The sequence below is a fragment of the Bos grunniens genome, chromosome 14 (genome assembly GCF_055505025.1).
Source record: "Bos grunniens cultivar Pamir isolate PY7600 chromosome 14, Bosgru_T2T1.0, whole genome shotgun sequence".
Classification (NCBI taxonomy): Eukaryota; Metazoa; Chordata; class Mammalia; order Artiodactyla; family Bovidae; genus Bos; species Bos grunniens.
In genome coordinates this window covers 73,019,052-73,046,953 of record NC_141178.1, presented here as the reverse complement: position 1 = coordinate 73,046,953, position 27,902 = coordinate 73,019,052, and the positions used below count along the sequence as shown (strand labels likewise).

At 45.0% G+C, this 27,902-nt stretch overlaps 1 protein-coding gene and 1 long non-coding RNA gene across 12 annotated transcripts in view; one reads left to right on the top strand and one right to left on the bottom strand.

Moving 5' to 3' along the window:
- ASAP1 (ArfGAP with SH3 domain, ankyrin repeat and PH domain 1) overlaps window positions 1–27,902 on the top strand; it is a 342,709-nt gene that overhangs the window by 256,762 nt on the left and 58,045 nt on the right. For all 11 annotated transcript variants that reach the window (XM_086337364.1, XM_086337363.1, XM_086337357.1 and 8 more), the window contains 8 exons: window positions 2,750–2,824; window positions 3,310–3,359; window positions 8,309–8,438; window positions 9,825–9,910; window positions 17,486–17,561; window positions 18,983–19,069; window positions 25,496–25,596; window positions 26,550–26,619. In XM_086337364.1, coding sequence (XP_086193490.1) covers window positions 2,750–2,824; window positions 3,310–3,359; window positions 8,309–8,438; window positions 9,825–9,910; window positions 17,486–17,561; window positions 18,983–19,069; window positions 25,496–25,596; window positions 26,550–26,619 — 675 coding nt within the window. The remainder of the gene's footprint in view (window positions 1–2,749; window positions 2,825–3,309; window positions 3,360–8,308; window positions 8,439–9,824; window positions 9,911–17,485; window positions 17,562–18,982; window positions 19,070–25,495; window positions 25,597–26,549; window positions 26,620–27,902) is intronic.
- LOC147359675 (uncharacterized) overlaps window positions 22,852–27,902 on the bottom strand; it is a 32,967-nt gene continuing 27,916 nt past the window's right edge. The window contains exon 3 of the long non-coding RNA XR_015141135.1: window positions 22,852–27,861. This is a non-coding gene — a long non-coding RNA (uncharacterized LOC147359675). The remainder of the gene's footprint in view (window positions 27,862–27,902) is intronic.

The following is a 27,902-nucleotide window of genomic DNA, read 5'->3' as shown; positions in this document are numbered from 1 at the left end:
TTCTCTGCAGTATGTGGAATCCTCCTGGACCAGGGATCAAACCGTGTATCCTGCATTGGCAGCGGGTTCTTATAGACTGTACCACCAGGGAAGCTTGCTTCTTTCCTAATAGCTTCCCCCATGAAATTCGAATACTGTCATTCTGTTTCAGTTTACATACTGTGACCCTTTGGAAAGCCATAAACCGTTATAATATCTGAGGTCGTTTTCACCCCACGCCCTGAGATCCAGCACCCCAGATCCCCCCCGGACTGTGCATCTGGCCTGCCAGCCCAGCTGTTCCTCTGCATGGTTGATGGTGAGATGGTCTTGGTAGGAGTCTCTTTGTCTTTGAAGTAAAAAAGAGAGTTGGTTGTTTCTGGTCCAAGCCCTCTAGTGGTGGGAAACTCCTCGTGTGTCACACTGGTGGTCAGAGAGGGCAGGACGCGGAGTGACTTATTGCTGCAGGAAACCTTGGATGAGAACTTCAGGCCAAAGCTAGGGAGGTGTTCAGGCAGGAGAGAAGACCTCTCCGCCCTGCCCTTCCGCCTCTGCTCCCACATTGCCTTCAGTTCAGTTCAGTTCAGTGGCTCAGTCATTTCTTTGCAACCCCATGTACTGCAGCACACCAGGCCTCCCTGTCCATCACCAGCTCCCGGAGCTTGCTCAGACTCATGTCCGTCAAGTCGGTTATGCCATCCAACCATCTCATTCTCTGTTGTCTCCTTCTCCTCCTGCCTTCAGTCTTTCCCAGCATCAGGGTCTTTTCCAACGAGTCAGTTCTTCGCACAAGTGGCCAAAGGATTGACGTTTCAGCTTCAGCACCACATTACCCTCATTTGTATTTAACATCCTATAGGATTTCCAAAGTAAACACATCTTCAGCTTTTCCCAAGTATCAGGGAACACACTAGCACTTTCCCCGTGGGTGAACTCACTGCATCGTCACAGCAGCCACCCGCAACAGGTTGTAACATCCTCGCCTTAGAGATGTGGTTAAGAGGGTCCCACACAGAGCCTGTAATCGTCAGCCTTGCTCCTTCACACACCGGTTTCTCCCTCCGCTGCTGGTGAACACGTGGCATCATCCTCTGGTAAGGCTGGCTGCTGCTGACTGTGCCTGCCCCCCAGGTGCGAGCTCTCTAGAGGCAGGCGGCGTTTTAAACATCACGGCACCCCTGTCTCAGCCCGGCATCGCAGGTGTCATGGAATAGGTACTTGGTCAATGATTTATGGAAGGGTGGGTGGGCGACCTGACAAGTGAGTACACTTGAACGTGAACCAAATGACCTCTAAAATGAGGGAAGCCATGGCCTCCACACGTGAAACCAGGGCTGTGGGTCCCTGGCGTCTTGGTTGCACGCTGCTGAAACTGGCTTCCCCAAGATGCCTGGGTCTCCTTGAAGACAGACTGTATCATAAACTCTCGTCAGCGCTGGCTCTCCTGACTGGGTGCACACTAGACCGTCCTCCCCTTGGTTTCCCACCCCCTGCTCCCCAGCTGGTTACAGTCCTCCCCCTCTCTCCTCTCTGGACTTCTCTCTGCTCCACCCTAAAATCAAGGAGACCCAGGCCACTGCCCCAGAACACTGAAAACCCCTCCTCCAGCTGTAGGTTGCACTCGCTAAGTAGTTTTCTTTTTTGTTTGCTTTTTTTTTTTTAATTTATTTATTTTTGGTTATGCTGGGTCTTCATGGCAGCACACGGGCTTTCTCCAGTTGCGGCGAGGAGGGGCTACTCTGCAGTTGAGGTGTGCGGGCTTATTGCGGTGGCTTCTCTTGCTGTGGAGCCTAGGCTCCAGGTGCAGGGGTTTAATTAAGTTGTTGCAGCCCGTGGGCTCAGTAGTGGGGCTGGTGGGCTCTCGAGCACAGGCTCAATAGCTGTGTTGCCTGGGCTTAGTGGCTCTGTGGCATATGTGGGAATCTTTCTGGGCCAAGGATCCAACCTGTGTCCCATGCATCAGCAGGTGGATTATTAAAAAGTAGTAAATTAGGGCTTCCCTTGTGACTCAGCCAGTAAAGAATCCGCCTGCAATGCGGGGGACCTGTGTTCAATCCTTGGGTTGGGAAGATCCCCAGAGAAGGGAGAGGCTCCCCACTCCAGTATTCTGGCCTGGAGAATTCCATGGACTATACATGGGGTTGCAAAGAGTCGGACACAACTGAGCAACTTTTACATCACTTCAGTAAATTAGATGGCTAGGAGACTACATTATTTCTTTAAAATTGGGATTAAATTTACCTACCGTTAAACGCACAGATCTGTTTATTTTTTGGCTGTGGTGGGTCTTTGCTGCTGCACGTGGGCTTTCTCTAGTTGCACTGAGCGGGAGCTACTCTTCATCGTGCTGTGCGGGCCTCTCGTTGCAGTGACTTCTCTTTTCTGGCGCAGAGGCTTAAGCTGTTGCAGCCCGTGGGCTCAGTAGTGTGGCTCGTGCACTCTAGAGCACGGGCTCGGTAGTTGCAGTGAGCAGGCTTAGCTGCTCTGCAAGTGTGGGAATCTTCCCAGACCAGGCAGCAAACCCGTGTCCTGTATTCCAAGACAGATTCTTCCCACTGCGCCACCAAGGAACTCCTGAACAGCTTTCTTTTTCTACAGAACCTGGGCGCTGACACTGAGGATGCAGTTGCAAGCAGGGCGATCAAGGTCTCTGCCCTCATTTCATCGCGTCTGTACCTGAGTGGGAGCGAGGGCGCTCACCGAGCGTCAGCTGGCTTTGCGGTTCCCTGTGCGCTCCCGTCTTTAACCGTCTCCCGTCTTTGCTTTTCAGCTCCAGGGCCTGAGCCACAATGTGATCTTCACCTTGGATTCCTTGTTGAAAGGAGACCTGAAGGGAGTCAAAGGCGTGAGTGTTCCGAAATTCGATTTTCACTTCAGCTTCAAAGGATCAATCTGGTTTGTCTTTGAAGATCCTAGTGGCACTGGTGTCTGAAAGGCACTCTGAACTTTTCAGCATGAAAAGTGTTGTTGGAAGGCGGTCATTAGAAGAAACACACTGACTCACAGAGTTTATCGACCGAGAAACAAGATGAGATGCTGTCGGGAAGATTGGCGGGCGGGGGGTGGTCTGTGCTGAGTCTGGGCTCCACCCCAGTGGACCCACCTCTCAGAACCACCAGGTACTGCCTCGTGGTTTTGACTGGGAACACTCGCGCTACAACTTTCTTAGCTTTCTTGGCTGTAATAAGTCACGTGGTGTGCCTGAAAGCATCCTGTGTAAAGTTTCCAGTGTCCTGTAACGGAAATTGTTTCTGCTAAGATGTGATTCGAAAATTATTCACCTCGAAGCAAAAGCACGTTTAATCTCAATTTTATTTTCTCTTGTCTAAGGATCTCAAGAAACCATTTGACAAAGCTTGGAAAGATTATGAGACGAAGTTGTAAGTGTGTTTTTTTTAACTGTTTCTTTTTTTGTTGTTGTTACTGTTTTAAGTGTTCTAAGAAAAAGAATAACTAAAATAAGGACAGAGTCTTGAACTAATTCCTTCAGGAGAAAAACCCTGCCAGGTCAATCCTTGTAAGGGCCGTGAGGCTGAGTATGCTGACCTGATTAGAAGTGGTTTCACCTCCCATGCTGGTCGTCTAGAGTGAGATGTACTTTCATTCTCGATTATTTTGGCATCCGTGGCTGGTAGTTTTTTTTTCATTATGGTTAGTGCATAACTATAGCCCACTCCAGTGTTCTTGCCTGGAGAATCCCAGGGACGGGGGAGCCTGGTGGGCTGCCGTCTGTGGGGTCGCACAGAGTCGGACACGACTGAAGCGACTTAGCAGCAGCAGCAGCAGAGACCATTTACCCATTTCTGGATAACATGGCAACTCAGAAATAAAAAGACAGCTACTGTTTGTGTTGTGGCTCCATGGTGAAGAATCCTGCCTGCCAATGTAGGGGACATGGGTTCTTTCCCTGGGTCAAGAAGATCTCCTGGAGAAGGAAATGGCAACCCACTCCAGTATTCTTGCCTGGAGAATCCCATGGACAGAGGAGCCTGGTGGGCTACGGTCCACAGGGTTGCAAAGAGTCAGACACGACTTGGCAACAAAACAACTGTAACGTCCGTCTGTTCACCAGGGCCTGAGCAAAATGCTTTGCACGCATGACCTCCTCACAGCACCCCTCTCAGTGTGCATTGGACTGCCTGTTTGTGGATCAGGAAACTGAAGCTTAGAAAGGCTAAGGGGTTTCGGAAGGTCCTAAGACCAGTAAGTGTGGCTTCCTCTCTAGTCTCTGTGACCCCTGAATAGCATAGCATGGCTGCAGCCAGAGGCCTGCATGCTGGGGTGATCACATGGGACCAGGGATACGCTGCCTGTCAGACCTCAGTGTGGACCTGGCTCATCCTCATACTATATGGGTCGTTCTTCCACATCCCTTTCTTATTATTTGTTGTTCATTCGCTCAGTCGTGTCCAACTCTTTGTGACCCCATGGACAGCAACACGCCAGGCTTCCTTGTCCTTCACTGTGTCCCTGAGTTTGCTCAAATTCATGTCCATCAAGTTGGTGATGCCATCCAGCCCTCTCCTCCTCTGTTGCCCCTTCTCCTTCTGCCCTCAGTCTTTCCCAGCATCAGGGTCTTTTCCAGTGAGTCAGTTCTTCGCGTCAGGTGGCCAAAGTATTAAGCTTCAGCATCAGTCTTTCCAATGAATATTCAGGGTTGATTTCCTTTAGGATTGACTGGTTTGATCTCCTTGCTGTCCAAGGGACTCTCAAGAGTCTTCTTCAGTACCACATTTCGAAAGCATCAGTTCTTCAGTGCTCAGCTTTCTTTATGGTCCAACTCTCACATCTGGACATGACTACTGGAGACACTATAGCTTTGACTTGATGGACCTTTCTTGGCAATGATGTCTCTGTCTTTAATACACTGTCTAAGTTGGTCATAGCTTTTCTTCCAAGGAGCAATTGTCTTTTAATTTCAAGGCTGCAGTCACCATCCGTAGTGATTCTTATTAGTACTCTGAGATATTTATAACACCAGGCCGTGGGGTGGGGTGGGGTGGGAGGAGAAATGTATTTAAAAGCATTTAATAAACGTCTTGGCTATAAACTTAGATAACTATAAACATGAGAGAATAAAAGCATTTCTGTAGGCAGCAATAACAGTAAAGTGAAAACACAAGCCAAAGAAAAACAAATTCAGGATTAAAATGTTTTCCCCGAAACCACTTCTGTAACTGCTTATATAATACGCACATCATTGAGGATTTGCTGCCTAAGGAATGCTTCTGATGTGCTGTGACAGTGACAAATGGTGCTGAGAACTGAAGGGTTCCTGAAATGGCCAGCCGGGGTAAGTGAAGGCCGTGGGCCATGGCATCGGGCCCGCGTGTCTTGCCCTGTGCAGGTGGGTCTTGAGTGCTCACAGGACTGCCAGGCCCAAGGGCGTCTGCACACAGCAGAAAGGAATTAGAACTGAGTCCTTACAAGGAGGGCAGGCCTCCTGAGTTCTCCCCACACCCCTCAGGCTTCTCCTGCTGTTCGTTCTTGGGTCATCTGTATTGTGTTGCCGTGATAGGTGAGGATTTCTCACCCTTGTGCAACCATCCCCATCACTCTTCCACCCCACCCCCTCCTCATTCGTACAATAAGATAAATACAGTGATTTGTGTTTTAAGCCAGTTGTCAGTGATTACATTTTCATGAGTATAAATATGCATTGTTGAACATGCATATGTGCTCAGGCTGTCCATGGGATTCTCCAGGCAAGAATACTGGAGTGAGTTGTCATTTCCTTCTCCAGTAGATCTTCCTGACCCAGGGATGGAACCCACATCTCCTGCGTCTCCTGCATCAACAGCCCAGTTCTTTACCTCTAGCGCCACCTGGAAAGCCCTGAACATTCATGCATTGGTCTTTTTGTGGATACGTTTGTCCAAATGTGGATTCATTTGTCTTAGATAAATATCTAGTGAGGGAATTGTTGAGTTACTGGGTAAATGAATGTTTAATTTCATTTTTAAAACTCCCAAATAGGTTTCCAAAGTGGTCGCCCCATTTTTACTACACCATCGTTGTATGGAAGTTCTCATTGTTCCGCATCTTCAGTAGTATTTGAGATTGTCCATCTTAATTGTGTTTTTATTTTTCATCTCTGTGATCACCAGTGAATCACCTCTTTGTTTGCTGACTGGCCATTTATTGATATGTCTTACAGAGGGCTCAGGTATTAAATAAATATGTATTGTCAGTCTGAAGGTATGCTATGATTGAATTCCCACTCTCTTTTTTTTGCTTTTTCTTAATGAAGCAATTGCCTCATTTATTCATGTACTTAGTTGTACATGAATCTATTGTGAATTCTTATTGTCCCAGCAGATGTCCAATACCTATTAATGTTGCTGCTGAGCAAATGCATGATGTATATTATTATGGCGATGATATATCAATTATCATTAAATTCTCTGTCAGTTCCTTTGCCCTCCTGGAGACATCCTTCCAGGGCCCCCTATGTCAGCAGAGGGGCTTCCTTCATAGCTCAGTTGGTAAAGAATTTGCCTGCAATGCAGGAGACATGAGTTCGATTCCTGGATCGGGAAGATCCCCTGGAGAAGAAAATGGCAACCCACTCCAGTACTCTTGCCTGGAATCCCATGGGCAAAGGACCCTGGTGGGCTACAGTCCATGGGGTCACAAGAGTCGGACACAACTGAGTGACTAAAGAGATGTCAGCAGATCGGCTCTCACCCTGGGGCTCCCCCTAGTGGGTAGACCTATTTCCTTGCCATGGTAGGCCCAGTATTTTGTGAGCACACCTCCTCTTCCCTGATGGCTTTCCTGATAGCTCGATTGGTAAAGAATCAGCCTGCAATGCATGAGACCCTGGTTTGATTCCTGGGTCGGGAAGATCCGCTGGAGAAGGGATAGGCTACCCACTCCAGTGTTCTTGGGCTTCCCTTGTGGCTCAGCTGGTGAAGAATCTGCCTGCGATGCAGGAGACTGGGGTTCTAACCCTGGGTTGGGAAGATCCCCTGGAGAGGTGCATGATGGAAGAGTTGCTTAGGTATGCCAGACCCTGGGGTATTACAGTGAATCTCAGCCCAGTTTGTAAGTTTTTCATTGAGTTGATGGCTCAGTTTTTCTACTGTGTTGTATGTTGGCAAAGATATTGGCTTTCTTGGGGTTTGATTTCCCACCACCGCAATTTAAAAGAAAACTCAAAGGCTAGGTCAGTCTTTGCTTTCACAACTGTAAATGATAGGCTCTCTTTAGTGAGAACTTTAATGTCGCTTGTGAGTGAATGTGGGGAAAAAATTTTTGGTGAGAGATAATACTGGTGAATATTAAGTTTTACTGGTTGAGGTATATAGCATTTTTTTTTTTTAAACCGTGTGTCCAGTTGAATGAATCCTGCAGTGCAGGAGGCCCAGGTTTGATTCCTGAATCGGGAAGATTCCCTAGAGAAGGAAATGGCAACCCACTCCAGTATTTTTGCCTGGAGAATCCCAGGGACAGAGGAGCCTGGCAGGCTACAATCCATTGGGTCACAAGAGTCAGACATGACTTAGCGACTAAACCACCACCAGTTGAATGAAAACTGAAATGAAGCAGTCATTAAGAAAGTCTGAGTTAGAAAAAAAAAAATTAGAAGTCGGCTTTCAGATTAAATGGATTTTTGGAAAAAGAGCTGTGGCCATTGGTATCGATACCAAAATATTATCTGCTGTAGCCAAGCATCCCCCTCAGGTACTCTTGGTTTAATGTGCTTTCTCTGTGCTTATTTCCTTGGCTCCCTCCTGGCCCTCTCCCAACTGAAGAACATTTTCACAGCATTCCAAAGAAGAGATTTGGATTTCTCCTAAATCTTGACTGTGTACAATCCATTGACAGGTGGTTAAATAACTAAAACATCATTAGAGAGTGAAAAACAACCTATGTTTAGAGAAGTATTGAATATTACCTTTGGCTAACTTTTGTGCATGCCTCCAAAGACCCATTATATACTCTTGAAATAACTCTCAAGTCTTATAGTCTATTAATAATCAAGATATGCCTGAGGCCTCCAACCTCCTGATTTCTTTTGCATCATGTAAAGTGCTTTAGTGCAGAAAAAGTAGACTGTCACAGTGACTTGCTGCCAGCCAGCATGGAAGAGAACTTACATGAACCCTCTCAAGGGTGAGATCAAAGTTAAAATGTAGGCAGTGACCTCGGAAATCCATACAATGTGTTGACTCTTCTTTGAACTTAAGATTTTCAACTTTCGATCGATGCTGTCCGTTTAAGAGTCCCTGCCTCTTCCAGTAATGAAGAAACAGTCAGTGGCTGTCCTTAAGGACAGGAGTGTGGGTTTCTGGTTTTTAAATGCTGGCGTCTGCTTCGGTTACAGTACCAAAATTGAGAAGGAGAAGAGGGAGCACGCCAAGCAGCACGGGATGATCCGCACGGAGATCACCGGCGCCGAGATCGCGGAGGAAATGGAGAAGGAGCGGCGCCTCTTCCAGCTCCAGATGTGCGAGGTAAGGACGGCCGAGCGCGCCCTGCACCTCGGGTGCGGTTCCCGCTCGCCTTTCCTGCTGGTCAGCCGTCCTTATGCTTAAGCGCGGGCTGTGGTTTGATGATCACAGGAGGGGACTGTTTCTCAAGGACTCTCTAATCTCCACTTTTCTCCAAGCCTTTTGGGATCCGCCGTCTCACTGTTGTCTCATATTTTGAGCCCGGGTCCTAGGGGGCTCTTTAAGCCAAAACGGGATTCTTTGGTGAGAACTTTAATATTGCTTGTGAGTGAGTGTGGAAAAAAAAAAAAGAACGGGGTGAGAGGTAACACTGGTGAATATTAAGTTTAACTAGTACAGGTTGTACAGCATGGTTTTTTGTTTTGTTTTGTTTTTAACCCTGTGTCCAGTTTGAATGGAAACTGAAATGAAGTAGTCTTAGGAAAGTCTGAATTCGTGGGGGGGAAATGCAATGAAAAGCATGTTACCGTAGATGTAGAGCAGTGGTTCTCAAACTGGGTTCCCATTGAACACTGGCATTCCTTGACCTAGAGACCAACTCATTCTGATACTGAGTAATGGAATTTTTTTTTTTTTGGCAGTTTTCAGAAAATATTAAAGTAGATAGAATTTTCTCAGTTTCAAGTTTTTCTTCCTTAATTTTTTTTTTTTTAATTTCTGTTCTGACCCCCCTCATCAGCCTTCAGCTCCTTCTGGGAGCTTATCTGTTCATGAGCATTTTCACACCATAAACAAGTGAGCAAGAAGCAAACAACATCAACAGAAAATCTTGGCCAGTTGTGAAAATCAGAGCCAGTCATGTTTAGCGCATAGATGGCAACCCACTCCTGTGTTCTTGCCTGGAGAATCCCATGGACACAGGAGTCTGGCGGGCCGTCATGGTCCATGGGGCCGCAGAGAGTCAGACACGACTGAAGCGACTCAGCAACCAAGGGCATTATTATTTTTTTTTCCTTTCCCTTTTTAGTACCTAAAGTACTTTCCAATTTACCTCTTTGGTCTGAATGTTTGAGTATCTTACAGCAGTTTCCTTAAGGAGAATGCCGTTTGTCCTTCAGTCCGTCTTTCAGGTTTTGTCCACGTGAACAATGAGTTTGAGATCCACTAACCGGGGTGGGGGGTGGGATAATCCATTATTCCAGAATGTTTTGCTGTGTTTGGTTTCCGCCTGTCTAGTAAACTAATCTTAAGCATTTATAAAATGCTAACACGCTAATCAGTTTGTGTTGCACACTTGTGACTGTTGGATCAGCATTCTCTAAGTCAGCTCACACTGTCTGGCTGCAGCCTCGCCTCCTGCAGACTCACAATCAGTGATCTGGCAACCAAACCCATTCCAGAGAGCCTTCTCTGTAATGACCAATGTCCAATTCTGTTTTATTTCCACAGTATCTCATTAAAGTTAATGAAATCAAGACCAAAAAGGGTGTGGATCTGCTGCAGAACCTGATAAAGTATTATCACGCACAGTGCAAGTAAGTGGACTCTTGCAGCCGTAATCATCAGCCCACATAAGGCTCCGTCGCGTGGTCAGCTTGCTTCTTCTTTCTTTTCTGGCCTTCATTTTTCCCTGTGCATAGTTGTTATCGTGACCTTCTATGGCCAGATGCTGAGAAATGGTTTTGTCTTCCGCCTTCCGTGTTTTCTGTAAATCAGTCACTCGAATTAAGGGCAATTGTTCGGCCTCTCTAAATGCCGTCTTACAGATTCTGGCATTGGCCTTGACAGCCCGTGGAGCTGTCGTGACAAATGCACGGTGGCTGTGTCACTTTGTCACTAAAGAGGCCTTTCTAGTAACCTCCCTCCCCCACTTAACTTGGCATCTTACCTGTTACTGGGTCATTTGTACAATATTCCTACGTGGGGCTGTTTTTGTTTCATTTTTTACATCATCCAATCTAAGGGCTTCCCTAGTGGCTCAGACAGTAAAGCATCTGCCTGCAATGCAGGAGACCCGGGTTTGATCCCGGGGTCGGGGAAATCCCCTGGAGAAGGAAATAGCAACCCACTCCAGTATTCTTGCCTGGAAAATTCCACGGACGGACGAGCCTGGTGGGCTACAGTCCATGGGGTCGCAAAGAGTCGGACACGACTGAGCGACTTCATTTTTAAATTAAGTGAATACGCTGGACGCTTGCGGTACTTGGTGTTCATACTTGAGTTCCTGTGTAGCTGCTGCTGTGTTTTGGGGAGACACGGTTGTCCACACGGGCCCCGCTGTGGCCTGTGGTGTGGGGCCACCCTTGTATTATGCTTGTGGTACCACGTTGGCTTCATCATGTCTCCTTTACTTTCTGGGTTAGCTTTCTTGGGTTTTATGGTAGAATTTCTGTCTGAAAATGTACCGATTACTATTCAAGTCTGTACTAAATCTGTGGAATTTAGAGAGAAATAGTGCATGGACATTCCAAAATGGCCCAGGCAGCTCTCATACTTACTTATATGTAGACTACATATAAACAGTAGTCTATAATTGGACTAAAAGTCATTAGTATTATACTAGATGAGATGCTGACTCTCCAAGAAGTTAAATTTTGTAATTTCCTTTGGTCATCTCTTGTATTCTTTTTTATAATATCATACCTAGGAAAACCTTTGTGTTCAATGGAAACATTCAAGGGAGGCAGCATTAACATGATGGGAAAAGCACCAGGCTTGAGTGGGGCAGATAGGGGACTTCAGATCCAGGCTCTGTTAACCATGTGATCCTTGTCAGGCACTTCCCTAAACCGCAGTATCCTCATCAGGTCAGGTGGGGTTAAGGTTCACAGTAGACCCACCTCGGATCTTGGGAAGATGAGAGAATTAAGTGAGAAAATACATATGCCTGCTACACTGTGCCTGTTTGCTGCTCAGGTGATTCTAAGTGGAATTAAGAATCATTTTTATTATGCAGGATTGTTTCTGTTCAGGAAGATTTGTTATCAACTTGTTATTTACATAAATTCAATTTTACTCTTTTCCTCCTTTCAAAGTAAATTCTACCTTCTATGAAAGTTTCAGATATAAGAATAATACAGTGAAATGGACACAGTTCCATGTTTGTAAGATAATTTGACCTGCAGAAGCCTCATGTTGAAGACCCAGACTAACCCTTGCCTTCTTACCACAGCAGGGTGCTTAAGAAACTTTGAAATGTGTAGTGGTGCTCCCTGATTTTAGTTTAGGGGGAGTCTTTCATCTTTCATCAGTTTTAGTTTTCCTCAACACAGATCTTCCTTTGAAACTTGTGCAGAAATCAGTGAATCTCTCTGTCTTCTCTGTCACAATATTTGAGATGCTCCCTGGTAGTCCAGTGGTTAGGCTTTGGCGCTGTCTCTCAATTACAGCAATTGAGCAGCAAGTCTGATTTCACCTGATTTTAGAAATCTCTTTCGATCTCAAAAATCTGTAAGTCATGTAGAAGGATTTAACTTAAACAAACATGAGTTTTCCAAAAATAAGATGTTTTGTAAACTACAGATATATTAGCCTTTGTTGGTAAAGGTGAAAAGGAGAGCATCTTCCCTTGATTCTTGTATTTTTTTCCTTCCACAAATATTTATCAGTCTCCTAGCAGAAGCCAGGGACTTTGCTAGGTTATAGGATGCAGCGACGTAACAAGGCTTCCACCCTTGGGAGTTCATTGTGTGATGCAGGAAGTAAGTCAGGTCCATCAAGAATCATCACATGGCTGGAAAGTGACTGATAACACAGAGAATCAAGAGGAGGACAGACTTCTGGCTACAGAGACTGCTGAGGGCTCCTTGAAGGCGGTGGGGGGACTTGGACTTGGAGGAAGGCTGGCATTTGGACACTGGAGCCTGGTGGAAGCGTCTACCCCAGGGCGGAGAAAGATCAGCGGGAGGAAACCCTACACACTGAACACCTCCCTGCAGGGAGAGCAATTCAAAGCCATCCAGCAGTAGAACTGGGCTATGTTGTAATCCGACCCTGGCCACCCCAGGGGGAGCCTCACCGATGCCATTACAGCGAGAGACCAGTGGAGCTTTCTTTCGAGGACTCTTCTTCCTCCTTCCTGATTCAATCTCCCCAAACCCTTAACAGATGTAGAGTGGACCTGTAAAGCATTCTACTTAGACCTAAAAAGAGAAATTGCATATTCTGAGAACCTGATTCCGGTTCTCAAAATGATTTTTTTAACATAAAGTCAGGTGGAGCTCCAAAAGGAATTTGCTCTGATAATCTCTCGTCGTAGTGCTTGTACCTGGCAGGCATGCAGCTGCTGCCGTGGAAAAATAAAGGGAGCAGAAAAGAACTCATGTCCCTCATTTCAGCTCGCCCACACCGATTACTCCTCACTTGCCAGCATGAACATTGTCAGTAACATGCTGTTTCCAAGACAAATGTATTATTCTACTGCTTAGCCACCCCTTAGCAGTGGCAAGTATCATTAAGGTCTGCAGACTCAAGAGCACTTACGCACATTACTTTATCATCTTTCATCTTACAGATAATAACAGCTAGCATTTATAAAAAGCAATCAGGAAATTGTAGTTCAGAAAAGATCAGTAACTTGCCCAAAGGCACAGTCATTTATTTAATAGATGCTCAATTAATATGTGTCAAAACAGAAAAAAAGCACATGGACCCTCAGAAAAAAAATGGATTTTGAAGTTAAAAACTTGTGAGTGAAAGGATACTGTTAAGAAAGTGAGAAGACAACCCACAGAAGGGGAGAAAATATTTGCAAATTGTTTATCAGATAAGTGTCTAGTGTCCAGAATGTATAAAGAACTGTTACAACTCAATGACAAACAGAAAGCGCAGTTTAAAAATAGACCAAGAATTCAGATATCCAGTTCTCCAAAAAAGATACACAAATGGCCAGAAAGCCCATGATTAAATGCTCACTATCATTAGTCATTTGAGAAGAGCAAATCAGAACCCCAGTGTGATGCCTCACCACACTCAGTGGCCAGGACCATAATTAAAAGCAGCAGTGGCAAAGGGGTGTGGCCGCCAGTGCAACGGAGTAAGCCAGGGAGACGGGCTGCAGGACAGCACGTTCCAGAGATGACGTCCAAGCCAGACATAAAAGGGCAGCCTCACTGAGCCACCAGGAGGGTCATCCGTGCCCAAGGGGGTTTCAGCAGCAAGTAGTCTTAGCTGAGACACCGAGAGAGGCTGCAGTGTTACTGGAACACCCAGCTAGCTGATTGCAAGAGAGGACAGGCTGTCTTAGCCCAACTCCTTTTGGCCTGGGTTTGTTTTCATATTGGTTCAGATTACTGAAAGAGGAAGAGTTGAGACATGCAAGATTGACTTCTCAGCTTCCACTATGGCACTGTTCCCTTGTGATGTGTTCAGTTAGGCAGTTAGACACAAGTTCAGCCCAGGTTTAAGAAGTAGGGTGCAAACTCTATCATGTCGTTTTTTTTTTTTTCTATCATGTCATTTAAGGAACTCAGAGTAGATCTGAAAAAGATTTTGTATGTATAACTGCATTGCTTTGCTGTATGCATGGAAGTAGCAATATTGCAAATCAACTGTACTTCAATTTTCTTAAAAAATTGTTACTTTAAGTGAAAGAAGCCAGATGCAAAAGATTACATATGATGTGATTGCATTTAAGTGAAATGTCCAGACAAGGCAAGTCCTTTGAGGCAGAAGGCAGATTGTTGTTTGTTAGGGGATAGAGGAAGATAGAAATTGGGGGTCACTGTTCACGGGTACAGTGTTCTTTTTGGAGTGATGGAAATGTTCTGGAATTAGGTAGTGGTTGCACAACAGTAACTATACATTTTAAAATGATTGTATCATTTTATGTTACATGAATTTTATCTTACTTTTTTTTAATGGGAAAAAAACCCCCAACAAAACAGAAACAAAGATTCTTGAAACTTAACAGTTGGAAGATGGCAGAGCCAACTCTTGAACCTAGGCCTCTCACTCAGAGCGCATGCTTTCAGTGTGCAGAAGTTCTGATTTGTAAGCCTGGAATTGGACGTCTGTATTTTTAAGAATCTCTGTGTGCAAATCCAGTCTACCACTCTCCACCGTCGCTTTGATCTGAACTGTCAAGGTGTGTTTGCAGTTAATTAGTACTTACACTGCCCCTGTGCCTTCAAGTTTCTTAAATACCACAGGACACACAGAATAAATCTGGGAGAAAATGTCCCCATTACCTAGACAGCTGGGAATCAATACCTGACTTAAGCCAAACCTGAAGCCTGGAAATCAGGCTTTCCTAAGGGACTGGTGGTTGGATTGTGAGAGGGTGGTTTTTGAAAATTTTTGCTTTATAGTTTGTTTTATAGAACCGTACTATCTGCTATTCCAGGGAGTCCTAACTTAGGAAAATAATGCTCTGTGAATCTTTCAGCTTTTGGCCAAGCAATACCTCTTCCTAAGCCAAGCAATACATGTGATAAAGGAGTATCAGGGAGACCTTCTGCTCTCTCTTTCTTTTAAGTTAAAAGGAAGAACAAAATATTTTCCTTCCCGGTCACTGCTTAGAGTGACTTAAGACAGAAGTGAAGTACATGGCGACTCTCAGGATCAAGAAGGTTCCGAGCTGTTCTAAGGAGGATGTGTCTTGCCTGATGGATGGGTGACGGTGTTGGGCACTTCTGTGCTTTCTCCCAGCCTCTGGAGGTGTGTCTTAGCTCCTCAGTGTAAATGCAGGGGTCATTCCACCCATCAGTTGGCAGCTTACCTTTTTCTCACACCCAGTATCTTTAAAATGTGGTCCTATTGCTTTCAAGCTACTTATTTAAAAAAATGAACCAGTCCTGCTGTGTCCCTAAGGTCAGAAAAATGAAGAAGCCCATTTTGCTGGCCTGTGGCCATCATGCATTGAGCTGTTTCTCTGTACCTGGCAGTTTATCTTGGTGCTCATGAGGACTCTCCAGGGTCTATGCCATTCTGTTCATTTCCTGTATAAGGACATCAAGGCGCAGGGCTCTGGAGATTATGCTGTTATTCAGTGGGAGAGCAAAGATTTGGGCCCAGAGCAGCCTTGTGCTTTAATTACCTATGCTCCAGAGATGGGAAAACGGATACTTAAATCCAAACTCGGCACTTAATGACTCGATGACCCTAGACAACCCAGTTGACCTCTCTGAGCCTGTTTCTTTATCTGTCTTACAGGTTAATGATAATAATTACCTATTTTGTTAGATTGTAAAGAGACCTTTAAAAAGGGATATTTCATGAATTATGCATAATGGTGAGTGATTGGCACTGAGTACCCAATTACACATTAGCTGCCATTATTATTATTATTACATCATCACCTATTTTCCAAATTATTTCAGTAACTTACAGAGAAATTGGCCAAGGGACAAGTGGGATGTCACTCGGCAATTTCCGCTTCTGTAGGGAAAGCATCCACGTCCAGGGTGAGTGATGGGTCATCAGAGCTGACACTCGTGTTTCCCCCTCCAGCCAGCAGAACGCTCATCGGTGTGGCTCATCCCATGCCCTTTGAAGTTCAGAAAGCGTCCACAGGTGGAGCTAAGCATGCTCGTGGTCAGCCAAGGGCAGTAACCCGCCCCAGGTTATTATACATGCGGTGAGGTTTGGAGCAAAATACCATATGCTTTTTACTCCTAAGGCCAGGCGTTTCCCCTGAAAGGGAACCAGGTCAGAGAGAGGGAAGAGGGGCACCGGGAGGCGGGGCCTCGGTGGAGGTTGCGGCTGTGAGCCCCAGCCAGCAGGCGGCCCCGTGGATCGTGGATGGGCGGGGGCTCAGGGGGCTCTGATGACCGCAGTGCTGGCCACCCGGTGTCACGAGGACTGTCGGGGGCTGCATTTGTGTTGTTCCCCTGTGGCCTCCACCCCCCGCCCCCAGCAGCTCCCCTACCCCCACCAGCATCCCCGCTTCCCACCGAAAACCAGAAGTTGGCCCTAAAAGTAATCATCTGAGAGGGACTTAGCTCAGCCTCGTCCTCCTAGGCTGTGTTGATTCTTTGATTTTATTTTGCCCAAGTAATGTATGATCTTAAGAAAATATTTAGAAAATGGAGCTATTGGGGAAAAAATTGGGGCAGGGGAAGGGGACTCGTAATCTCCTTACTCAGAAATTTACTGGATTTACGTATGTGATTTGTTTGGTTTACAAACATTGGATCGTACTGTAGATTAAAATCATTCCTCCTTGTGTGGACTTTTCTTAGTCTAGTCATGTTCAGAAGAATTTAACTGTAGGCACATAAACCGCCTGGGTCTGTCTTCAGCCTTTTGACTGGTAGGGATTATCCCTCCTTCCAGCCCACCTTCACTGCTGGTAAAGAACTTCACATTTTTATCAGTACCATCTCAAACTGAAACCATCCCTCTTTCTCCATAAAAAATGTATGTTTTATAACATTCCTTGCAGGCTGTTCAGATCTCAGTTTGCTTCTTCTTCACCTGGAGCAGCACTGTCCAGTAGAACTTTCTTTAAATTTATTTTTAATTGAAAGATAATTGCTTTACGATATTATGTTGGTTTCTGCCATACTGAAGTGATGGAAGTGCTGATATTCTTTCCTGTCTCACCTGGTATACACCAGCCACACGTGATGACTGAGCACTTGAAATGTGGCTGGTGAGTCTTCATGAACTGAAAGCGTTCCGAATTCATTGGTACCACTGATTCGACAGCCTTTGTTTCAAATATGTTGGGACACAGAGATCTTGGGAAACAGAACCCTTGCTGACTGTCCTCTGCCCTTTACTGCTGTCCTTAATGTCCAGTTCAGCTTCATTTACTCCACTGGTTTATGTGTCTGTCTCTTTTGAATTCAAATTTGGCACAACCATGAAGAAATGTACTTCGTATGAATGAGAGTGTTGGGACTATAGCTGTTGCTTGCAGTATCCATGTGACAGCTGCTAGCATAGGTCAAATGGTGCCTGTAACTTGGGCTCCCCTCGTAGCTCAGCCAGTAAAGAATCTTCCTGCCTATAATTTGTCAGTACATCTTTATAAAATACTGAAATTAGTTTTGTATAGATATATGGGTAGAGTAAATGTGTACCTATGGAAATTCAGATTTTTCAGGTAACTATGGTTCATATTGTTTTCTTTAAAACCGCTGGTAAATCTCTGTTTTCCATTGTAGTTTCTTTCAAGATGGTTTGAAAACAGCTGATAAATTGAAACAGTACATTGAAAAGCTGGCTGCTGATTTGTATAATGTAAGTTCTTTATAAAATGCATACACTTTAACTTTGCTTTTGTGGGTAAATAACAGTAAGTTTGTAATCTGTATTCTAAGAGTGCTAAAGAAAAGAAGACAGGGTGAAGTGATGTGTCAGCACAAACCTAAGGCCGATAAACTTGTTTTTCCCCTCCAGTTTAACTCAGAGACATCATCCCTGGTCAGATATTCCAGAGTATGTTTCTGGGACATAGGAAGAGCAGGGTAGGGCAGGGAGCAGGGGGATGGCCATTGGTTCTGAGTGGCTATCATCACACGAGTGCCCTTTCGTCAGCAGTTGCAGAAAGACAAAAAGAAATTTTTATCCTGGGACGAAAGCAGCTAAGTGACTGTCTCTGAATAAGCAGATATTTATGATTTTTTTTCTTGCTTGCTTGTTTTATATTTCCTCCCCTTTCTTTCCCCCTACTGTCTATGTTTTGCCTTTATAAGAAGAAAATCAAGAGGAAAACTTTTTTGAGAAAAAAACTAAATGCTTATGTAGAAATCTCAAATTTGTTCTTCATGAACCAGTTGGCGATGAATAATATTAAAAGTATATACGAGGACCTAATGTACAGCACATGGAACTCTACCCAGTGTTATGCGGCAGCCTGGATGGGAGGGGATTTTGGGGGAGAATGGATACTGGCATACGTATGGCTGAGTCCCTTTGCTGTTCACCTGAAATTACTGCAGCATTGTGAATCGGCTGTACCCCAATACGAAATAAAAAGGAGAAAGTTTGGGGAGGGAAATGAACATTCACTTTCAAATTTAAAAAAGAAAGTATGTGTTTAGGAGTGTAACTGCATGTATTCAAATAAGGTTTTAGTGTTACAAATGATATTCTGATAGAACTTCAAAAATACACAGCTGTGAATTTTTTCTGATTTTTCTTGAATAAGCTAACATGGCTCAGGTTGCAGTTAAAATTCCAAGTAATTAGGAAAAGCAGCACCAAAGAAAAAGAAAAGAAGAAAGGAAAACAGCACCAGTCCCTTGCCCTTGTGTAAACTTTGTAAACTTTCGTCCATGCGTTAGCTCTGGGATTCCGGTCATTCTGAGGGTTGTCTTCTGGCCCATTCAGTCACATCATGGTATTTCCACCCTTTGAAAAACTCAAATGACTCAGTGTTACTTCTTACCTTTGTTTAAAATAGTCCTTCTGAGTTAATTGTCTAGCCTAGACATACTACATAATAAGGAAGCATGTTGCATTATTCACTAATTTCCAACCTCACTGGTAGTTTAAGAAGAAGAGAAAATCATGCCTGTCAAAAATGAGACCATGCGAAGGACTTTAATAAGGAAATCAACTGTATAATTGTTTGATGAGTGGTATCTATTTGGATGAGTTAAACTCTGCTCATAAATGTATGAGAGATGAGTGATAGAAGAAATGTTTTTCTCTCATAGATCAAACAGACCCAGGACGAAGAAAAGAAACAGCTGACCGCACTCCGAGACCTAATAAAGTCCTCGCTCCAACTCGATCAGAAAGAAGTAGGTGGTCTCTGTGTTTCCAGCAGGGCTAACCTCTGAGTGGGGCCTTGTATCCTGATCTGCAGAACAAGCATAGGGAGGGCTTCCTGCCAGGGTGGTCATGGTGGTGGTGGGGATAGATGAGACCCAAGATACAGCTGTCATCTAAAACACAGTAGAAACAGCCTCTAAGTTCCCATTCCCTCCTTGTAAAAAAAAAACAAAAAACGATGTGCCCAGTTCCATGACCAGGTTTGCCATCCTGGCTTAAAGAGGTGTGCTTCAGAAGAGCATCCCCCCAGGCTTTAAAGAGTAAGCATTGATGATCACACCCCCATTCCAGGCAGCTAAGAGGAACCTGTCTCATTCTACCAGAAAAATAGAGAACTTATTTTGATGCAGAGCTTTTGTCCCCACAGTTAGAAAAATTAATGTGAGGTTGTCCTTGCGGGCTGAAACAGTATACAGTGAATGGTTAAGTGTTAAATGAATGCAATACACATCCTTAATTACTAGTCTTATCTGTTCATTTGTTTGGTCAAGCATTTAATGAATACTTACCGTGTGCCAACAACTGTTCTAGGCACTGAACTTGGGTCCCTTCCATCAAGGAGCTCATTGCCTAGTAGGTAATAGTCAGCCGTGTGGACCAGCGATCAGACCTACAGCAGTATGGAGGCTGTAAGAGATTGGGAGGGGCCGTGCCAGAAAAGAGAAGAAGCCAGAAAGACTCAGGCGGAGTCCGCAGCCCACCTACAGCTTGGGGCAGGATGGGTGGAGGAGTGAGACATGCTGCTTCTGAGGCAAAAACCCAGACATGGTTGTGGAGGACCTGGGGTGCAACTGAAGGGAAGGGACTTCATGTGAAGGGCACATGGAGTAGTGAGCACCATTCACCGCATGGGAGAACGTAGTGCTTATGTTATAAAATTACTATGGATTCAGTTTAAGTGCAATACTTAATCAAAATCACACAAAATACAGCACTTTTTTATAGTTTCAGTTCCTCTCTGTATTATCTCACAATTGCAAGCTGATTTTTGTTTGTTTAATTTTTGGCTGCACCGTGCATCATGTGGGAATCTTAGTTCCCCAACCAAGGACTGGACCCACCCTTCCTGCAGAGAAAGGCAGTCTTAACCACTGGACCACTGGGGGAAGTGTCCGTCCCCCACCCCCCAACCCCCCCCACCCCCCCCCACCCCCGGTTTTTTTTTAAATGTTGCAAACTAACCCTCTGTAAATTCCTAAAGTTTCCAAAAGGGGTTCAAGGAGTCCAAAACAGGAACAGAGCAACCCCCCTCAAGCATGCACCAGCACCACTAATCTTAAAGCAACCTTGAAGGTTCCCTTGACTGAATGACTCTCACCCTCTACCCTCCTGCCTCCTCAAATCCAGTTTTTATATAAATCCTGGGTGTTCACGCAGCGAGTGGAGCCTGTAGCCCTGCTCTGAGCACCTGCTGATCCCTGGGAGGAGGCACCAAGGGGCTGGGAGGCGTGTGGGCTCATACCCAGCTCATCCAGTCTCTGCAGCGTCTGCACCTGTGCTCTGAGGCCTCAGACCACGCTTATTGCTGGCCCTGGGAGAAGCTGTCTCCCGTAGCTTCTTCTTACTTTTCAGCGTAAGAGCCCTAGAAATACCCAACTGGAGAGGTAAGAGCTAGGTCTCTGTCTGGGGAGAAAACGACACGGTTTTCAGCTGGCAGTTGTATACTTAAGCACTTCCTACCTTTGTTTTGTCACACGGATTACCTCTTTCCTGTGCTTGGAAGCTTTCTTGGGAGAAAAAAGAAAAAAAGACTATTACAGTCCCTTTTTGTTTTGCATAAAGACTATTCTGCTCACACTAGTTAAACAGCATAGTTGCATCTAAGCCTCTCATACGCATGAGGAAATCCACATGGTTTATTTTAATTCCACCCCAAATTAATAAATAAGTTTTCATTAACACCATGTCCAGAGTATTTTACAAGTAAAGTTGACTTTTCGTAACATGGCTGTCCCATTCTCATGGTGTTTATCATCTCCTATCACAATATATGTTTAGAAAGTAATGATTTTTAATGACTTGGTAAAAGACTGTCTACCAGAGAGTTCTTACACTCCAGTTTGGGAAGAGTGGAAGGTAATCTAAAATAAGGACTTGAGAAATTAAAGTCACCCATCAGATCATTCAGCCTTCTCACCCCCACCGGCTTCAACCTGACTCCATTAAAGGAAGCTTCAAGAATTTGAACTCTAAATAGGATCTGTGGATTTTTGGTACACTCATTTTTTCCTTGTCACAATTCTTTATTGACTTTTGGCAAATGTTTCAGGAAATTAGTTAGGTTTTTATAATAGTCTAACTTTGTAAAGCTGAGCACCGAAGAATTGATGCTTTTGAACTGTGGTGTTGGAGAAGACTCTTGAGAGTCCCTTGGACTGCAAGGAGATCCAACCAGTCCATTCTAAAGGAGATCAGCCCTGGGTGTTCTTTGGAAGGAATGATGCTAAAGCTGAAACTCCAGTACTTTGGCCACCTCATGTGAAGAGTTGACTCATTGGAAAAGACTCTGATGGTAGGAGGGATTGGGGGCAGGAGGAGAAGGGGACGACAGAGGATGAGATGGCCAGATGGCATCACCAACTCGATGGACGTGAGTTTGAGTGAACTCCGGGAGTTGGTGATGGACAGGGAGGCCTGGCGTGCTGCGATTCATGGGGTCGCAAATAGTCGGACATGACTGAGCATTGGACTGAACTGAACTGAACTTTGTAAAAGGACTGTTTGCCTTAATACTATTTTCAGGGTTGAAAATATTTGATTTTTAATGATGCTATTCATAAATTGTTCCCCAAACTCCACCTTTTTCTTTGAGTCTGTCTCAGTAACCCATCTTACTTTGCAAACTTTGTATTTTGCTCATCTCTCCTTTCACAGTGTCTGGTACGTTGCCTGGCACCCCAAAACAACTAGTAAATATTTAGTAAGATGAAACAAAAGAACTCCTCTGCCCACTCCATTCATACCTTACATTAGAAATTTGAAGCTTCTATAAATAGAGGTTTAGTTTTAAATTGGATGCCAGAAACAATTATAAGCCATTAAGTCAATGAGGGTGTAATTGCTTGCAGTTTTAGAGGATGTAAGATTCTGCTCCTTAGTAATGCATCTTATATGTTAATAAGGTTTTCTAATAAGAAAGTAAGCTAATTTGTACTGCTAATAGAGAATGGGAAATTGAACTAAAAAAGTACCACCATAGTTTATCATTCTATAGTTTATATCTCTTCAGTCACATCATGGAATTTCTCCAAGGTTTTCTTTTTAAGTTTAGTTTTAAATCGCTTGCCTGAATGAGTTTCTCATTTGCATCTCTCTTTCCTCTGCACATATTGGTTCCCGTTCTGCTGTTAGAAGATTCAGAGCCTATTTCATGCCTTCAGTTGTGCTTTGTTTAGTTACTGTGTGTGTGAGAGTCACTCAGTTGTGTCCGATTCTTTGCGACCCCATGAACTGCAGCCTGCCAGGCTCCTGTGTCCATGAATTCTTCAGGCCAGAATACTGGAGTGGGTGGCCTTTCCTTTTTCCAGATTGTTTTGTTATTAAGTGTTAACAATTCTCCAAGATTTACTTTCTTGAAAGATAGAATCCTCTTTTTGTTTATCTGGAGTGCTATGCTGAACCATCATTTCTCAATATCATAATCATTTGTGTGACTTTCTTAGGTCATAAAACTCAGTAGTTAGTTTAGGATTGTTGATGCTACTTCTGACTCATCACTTCCTTCCTGCTTGGTTTAATGAAACAGACTTCTGGGGTCAAAGCCTAGGCTTCAGCCACTTTATTCACCTTTAAAACCATGTTTGTCTGATACAAAGCAAAGAATACTCAATCTGCTTGTTATTCAGAATTTAAAGTTAATTTAGGCTAGTAAAAATATATGTAAGGAATGTCTTAGTAGTAAGTTTACAGAATACAATAGTTTTCATCAATTATCACCATCTGAATCCTTATTTTTTTTAAAAAGTACTTTTACTTTTTTAAACTTGGACCTTTATCTTAAATGTTAGCAGGCCAGTTAAGGTGAAAGAGGAATAGTTTTTAAAGCATTCAGACAGACTAGGAATTATGTGAGCAGATAAAGAGAAGTTCATTGAAAATGGGTCCAAGGAAGATAGTTATTCTTTTAATAAGAATCTATATCAAGGAGATGTTAGAGTTTGTTTTTAATGTTGTGGGGAGGTGTAGATGTGGCAAAGATACCTGTTAAGTAATGTTCCGTAGTTACGTGATTTCCCTGGGATTTCACTGGGTTAAGGCAGGAATTCTGTGGGTTTCATTTATCCCAGCCTGTGAATTTTGTCTCAGTAGCTCAAGTCTCTACCATCTGATCTGATCTTCTGTCCTTGTATTTCTTGACTGGTATTGTGGACACACTGCTGCCTCCTTGAAAAAAAACCCCAGGTGTCCCCCTCGTTGCATTGGGGGTGTCCCCACCGTTGCATTGGGGTGTCCCTGGAGGCACTGGAGGAGGCAGACTCTTGCCTGTTTGGTATGAGGTTCGGCCCCTCGGTCACAGCTCCTGAGTCCAAGGCTGTAGACCCTGGTTGAAAGTAAACCTGGAGGGGAATTTTTCAACATTCCTAGGCTCCACCCTTCCCCAGATGATTAAAACTGTCCAATGATACATTTCAGCTGGAGGGAATCTGGCCAGTTAAAGAAATGACTCAGATTAAGAAAACAAGCAAGGACTTCCCTGGTGGTCCAGTGGTTAAGACTCTGAGCTCCCAATGGAGGGGGCATAGGTTCGATCCCTGGTTGGGGAACTAAACTCCACAAGCTGCATGTCCAATAAAAAAATAAAATAAACAAACCAAGCAGAGTTTGTAACCTCTTTAGTCTAAGCCCGGTACAGCGTGCAGTCAGCTCTCAGTTACCCACACTAGAGAGCAGGACAGCGGGGGCCAAGGGTGAGCATCCAGTTCCAGGACAGGCTGTATCCCAGCCAGCGTCATCAGCACGTTTGCGGCACCTGGATTTTAGGGAGCATCTGGGGCGTGCTTTTGAACAGTGAACTCATGGTGTGTATGCAATAGCCCTACAGATTTCCCTGCAGCTGTTACTGACATTCACCAAGCACTCGCCAAGCACACGCTGTTGGTCCAGGGGATCTTGAAGGCCAGGGAGAGGCCGTGGGCGATCATCAGTAAATGTGCCTCAGCCTCCTGCCTCTTCTCCATCACATTTCAGGGCTTGCTTCTGAGCTGTTTATTGTTATTTTTATTAAATTCTCTTCACTTCACATAAATTGTAGGAAAACAAAGGGTCTTCCTACCACTTGCTGTTTTCTTTAGACTTTGTAAGTAAAGAACTGGGTTTTTTTACACATAAACATGTTGAGGTTTGTCAGCCCTTCAATCTTGGTGAAGCGTGTACTTCCTCTTCTATCCAGCTTTCTTTTCCCTCTGTTCTCAAGTGACCTGAAATGAAACTTGATGAAGATGTTTTATTATCCTGCCACGCAAAGTTTATCATGACTCTGAAGTGTGAGAGATACCCGATGTTAATTACCTTTGCAGTGATGTTGTCTCTCTGTGTTGTGAAAACTGCTTAGCCTATAAACAATAAGACTATCAATGAAATTAACTGTATTTTCAAATGTTCTGCCTTTTTTTCCCTCTTGCTTTTGCCCTTCCTGATCGAAGTCTAGGAGAGTAAGTCGATGCTTTTTGTCAGACCGTACTGTCTGTGTCTAACGCCCCATGTGCCCGTCTACCATTCAGCGTTGTGGGTTCTTTTCTTACCTTTCCACAGTGCAGTCTTTAGAAATGAGGAGGACGCACTCGTGGATGTTAAACCGAGCTTGTCTGCATCTGTGTTGTCCTGTCACCATGTCATACGCTTTTCCCTGCCACCGAGTCATCCTTTTAAATGCAAAGCGTGGGTATAGGTGTATTCTTACAGAGGACTCGTTAGTTGCAAAACAAGAGTTTTATTGCAGTTCTTTGTCCCTCGCTGAGAAGGGGTGCTTTTTGTTGGGGATGTTTTAGCAGAAAAGGTGAAGGAGGGGCAGAGTGCCCGGAGGAGGAACTCTCGGGGTGTATGAGCTTTGCTGGGTGCCCACCTCGCTTCCCCTAGCCCTCTCTGCACTCGCCTCTGCTGCCAGCGTAGACTGGTTTGAGTCCTAGAACAGCTTGCTGCTGCAGTGTCTCTGAGGTAGAGCTGGCTTCCGGACTAGGAATAGGAGACCCGGACCCCAGCCCTCAGCTCAGGCTTGTCTGGCAATTGCTCACCTGCCCAGTTTCCTCCGCTAGTATATGATCAAGGACCTGGCAGCTCTCAAAAGTCCACAATTCTCTTAGCTCCAGACCAACAGACCAAGGCTCCGTGGCAGACTAGAGTCAAGGAGTGGAAAATTGTCTCCAGCATGAGTCTAATCCATGACGTCTCCTCTCTAGGATTCCCAGAGCCGGCAGGGAGGCTACAGCATGCACCAGCTGCAGGGCAACAAGGAATACGGCAGCGAGAAGAAGGGCTACCTGCTGAAGAAGAGTGACGGGTACGTCCACAGCCAGCCCGGGGTCCCCTGTGTGCTCAGCATCCTCCCAGGGGCTAGTAACCTAGGGACCTGCCCCCGCCTCTCAGGCAGGGAGACGCACTTACAGTCTCCCGTGCACCAGCTTCGAACGATGCTTCCCTCAGGCAAGTCTGAGAGTTAACCTGCTGTCTTTAGAAGTAGTGGTAACTGGTCTATGTCCACAGATGGCACCTGTGACTTGTAATGTGTGGTTTGAGGAAGGCAGGGTCCTTGTGAGTTCAGCAGATACCTTCTGGGAGTCCTACATGCCAGGCCCTGTTGTGGACACTGGGGATATAGCTCTGAACCAAAGAAAGTCCTTATCGTTACAGAGCTTACATACAATAAATATGTATGTAAGACAGACAATAAGGAAATACGTTTATACATATATGTATAGAAAATGTAGAATGCTGTTTTATAGGTCTGAAATTTTAACTATTCTAGATGATACCCAAAGTATCTTAAAACAGCTTGCTTTTTCAACCAACAGTATGCTTCAGAAATCTGCGTAGGTCCGCACATATCGTAGTTGTGTTATTCTTTTTAAATGCCTGTAATCATTTATCCGTTCTCCTGCTATCAGATTTCTGTTGTCGTCTCCCGTTTTCACTATCAACAGCAGTGCTCTGGGCTTCCCTGGCGGCCAGTGGTTAAGACTCTGTGCTTCCACTGCAGGGGACACAGGTTCAGTCCCTGCTCAGGGAAGTTCCACATGCTGTGAGGTGCGGCCAGAGCGGGAAGAAACCAGTGCTCTGGTGCCTCCCTGTGTGCCTGCTAGTCTGCGTTCCCCTCCCCCTGGGGTAATAAACGGCAGCCCAGACCCTGGCTTGTGTGGGGTTTGGTGGGGGGTTTTTGTGATGATGGTCAAGCATGACACCGCACAGCTGCATGAAGCGGGTGCTGTATCGGGTCGTGTTTGGCTCCATCCTCAGGATCCGGAAAGTGTGGCAGAGAAGGAAGTGCTCCGTCAAGAACGGGATCCTGACCATCTCCCACGCCACGGTAAGTGTATCTGCTTGTTCACCACCCTTGTGTCTGCGATGCCTTCTGGCCACGTGGCCCGGAAAGCAAGCGCATGTTGTAACCAGCCTGAAACTCTGCCCCCGTGTGTTTAACATGTGGGGTTCAGTCAGAGGGTTTAGGAGATTCCTTCACGAAGGAAGTCTGTCCTTCTTCGTCCTGCCTGGTTCTCCTGCTCCACCAGAACTTTGCCTTCTGCTCCCTCGAAACCGAATCGGGTGTTCCTTACTTTTTTCATCTCATCTCTGGGAAAATATTATTGGCTGTTCTGAAGTTTGAACACATCTAGATGCTACCCAAATTATATCAACAGCTGGCTCTTTTTTCAGAAATCTGTGTAACTTCACACATATTTGGAAAACCTAAAGTTTTCTGAATGCCAGGTTCACCATTTGCCTGGAGAAAAGCAGTTAACTGCCAGAGGTGCTGGTGCGATTGAATGAGGCACCATGCTGTGTGTGGGCCACAGGTAATAGCAGTTGGTATTTGTGTTACCAGCTAGTACCAAAGAGAAGTTGCTATTTGTGCTACCTCATCCTCGGACATCCCTGCAGGTACTGAAATCTGTTGACAGGCAGCCTGCCCTGCTGCAAACATTGGAAATCGTGAGTCCACCTCTCCTGCGCCCGGAGCAGGCCAGGGGAAGTGGGTCCTCTCCACCTAACCTCTGACCACCTCCCACTGGTTTGTGTTAACCTGGTCCCTACTTTTCACTGGCTTCAGGCCACACTGTTTTTACTGCCAGTTACATCGCTTTGTAATCACATAACCTGCCCCCACAGAAAGATCTCTGTGGCCAGTTTTAGCTGGCTTCTCCAGACTTTGCAAACACCTCTGATTCCTTAGAAACAGGTTGAAAATCAGGGCCAGCAGTTTCCTGAGAAAACATGCGGAATTCAGTGACCTTTTGAAAAGTGGACAAAACAGCTTTTTTCGGTCAGGAAATACAGGGTCTTTGTTTGGGACCCCTTAATTAAGACAGGGGAATTCCTCATGCTGGAAAGGCCCAGTCACTTTGGCAGGTTCTTCTTACCAGGTTGACTTGGGAGAGGGTCAAGTATGTGTTTAGATTGGCGAGCCATGGCCTGTTGGCTTGACCACACACTCGCGTTCTGCTCCAGGGACCGTTCGTCTCTCCAGCTGACTGTTTTGGAAAAAATCCATTTTCTGTATACCTGCACACATCCCGAGATTTCTTCTACAATTTCACTGCTTCGCACATACCTGTTCAAAGACAATTTTTTTTTTTAGTTTACTATTCAAAG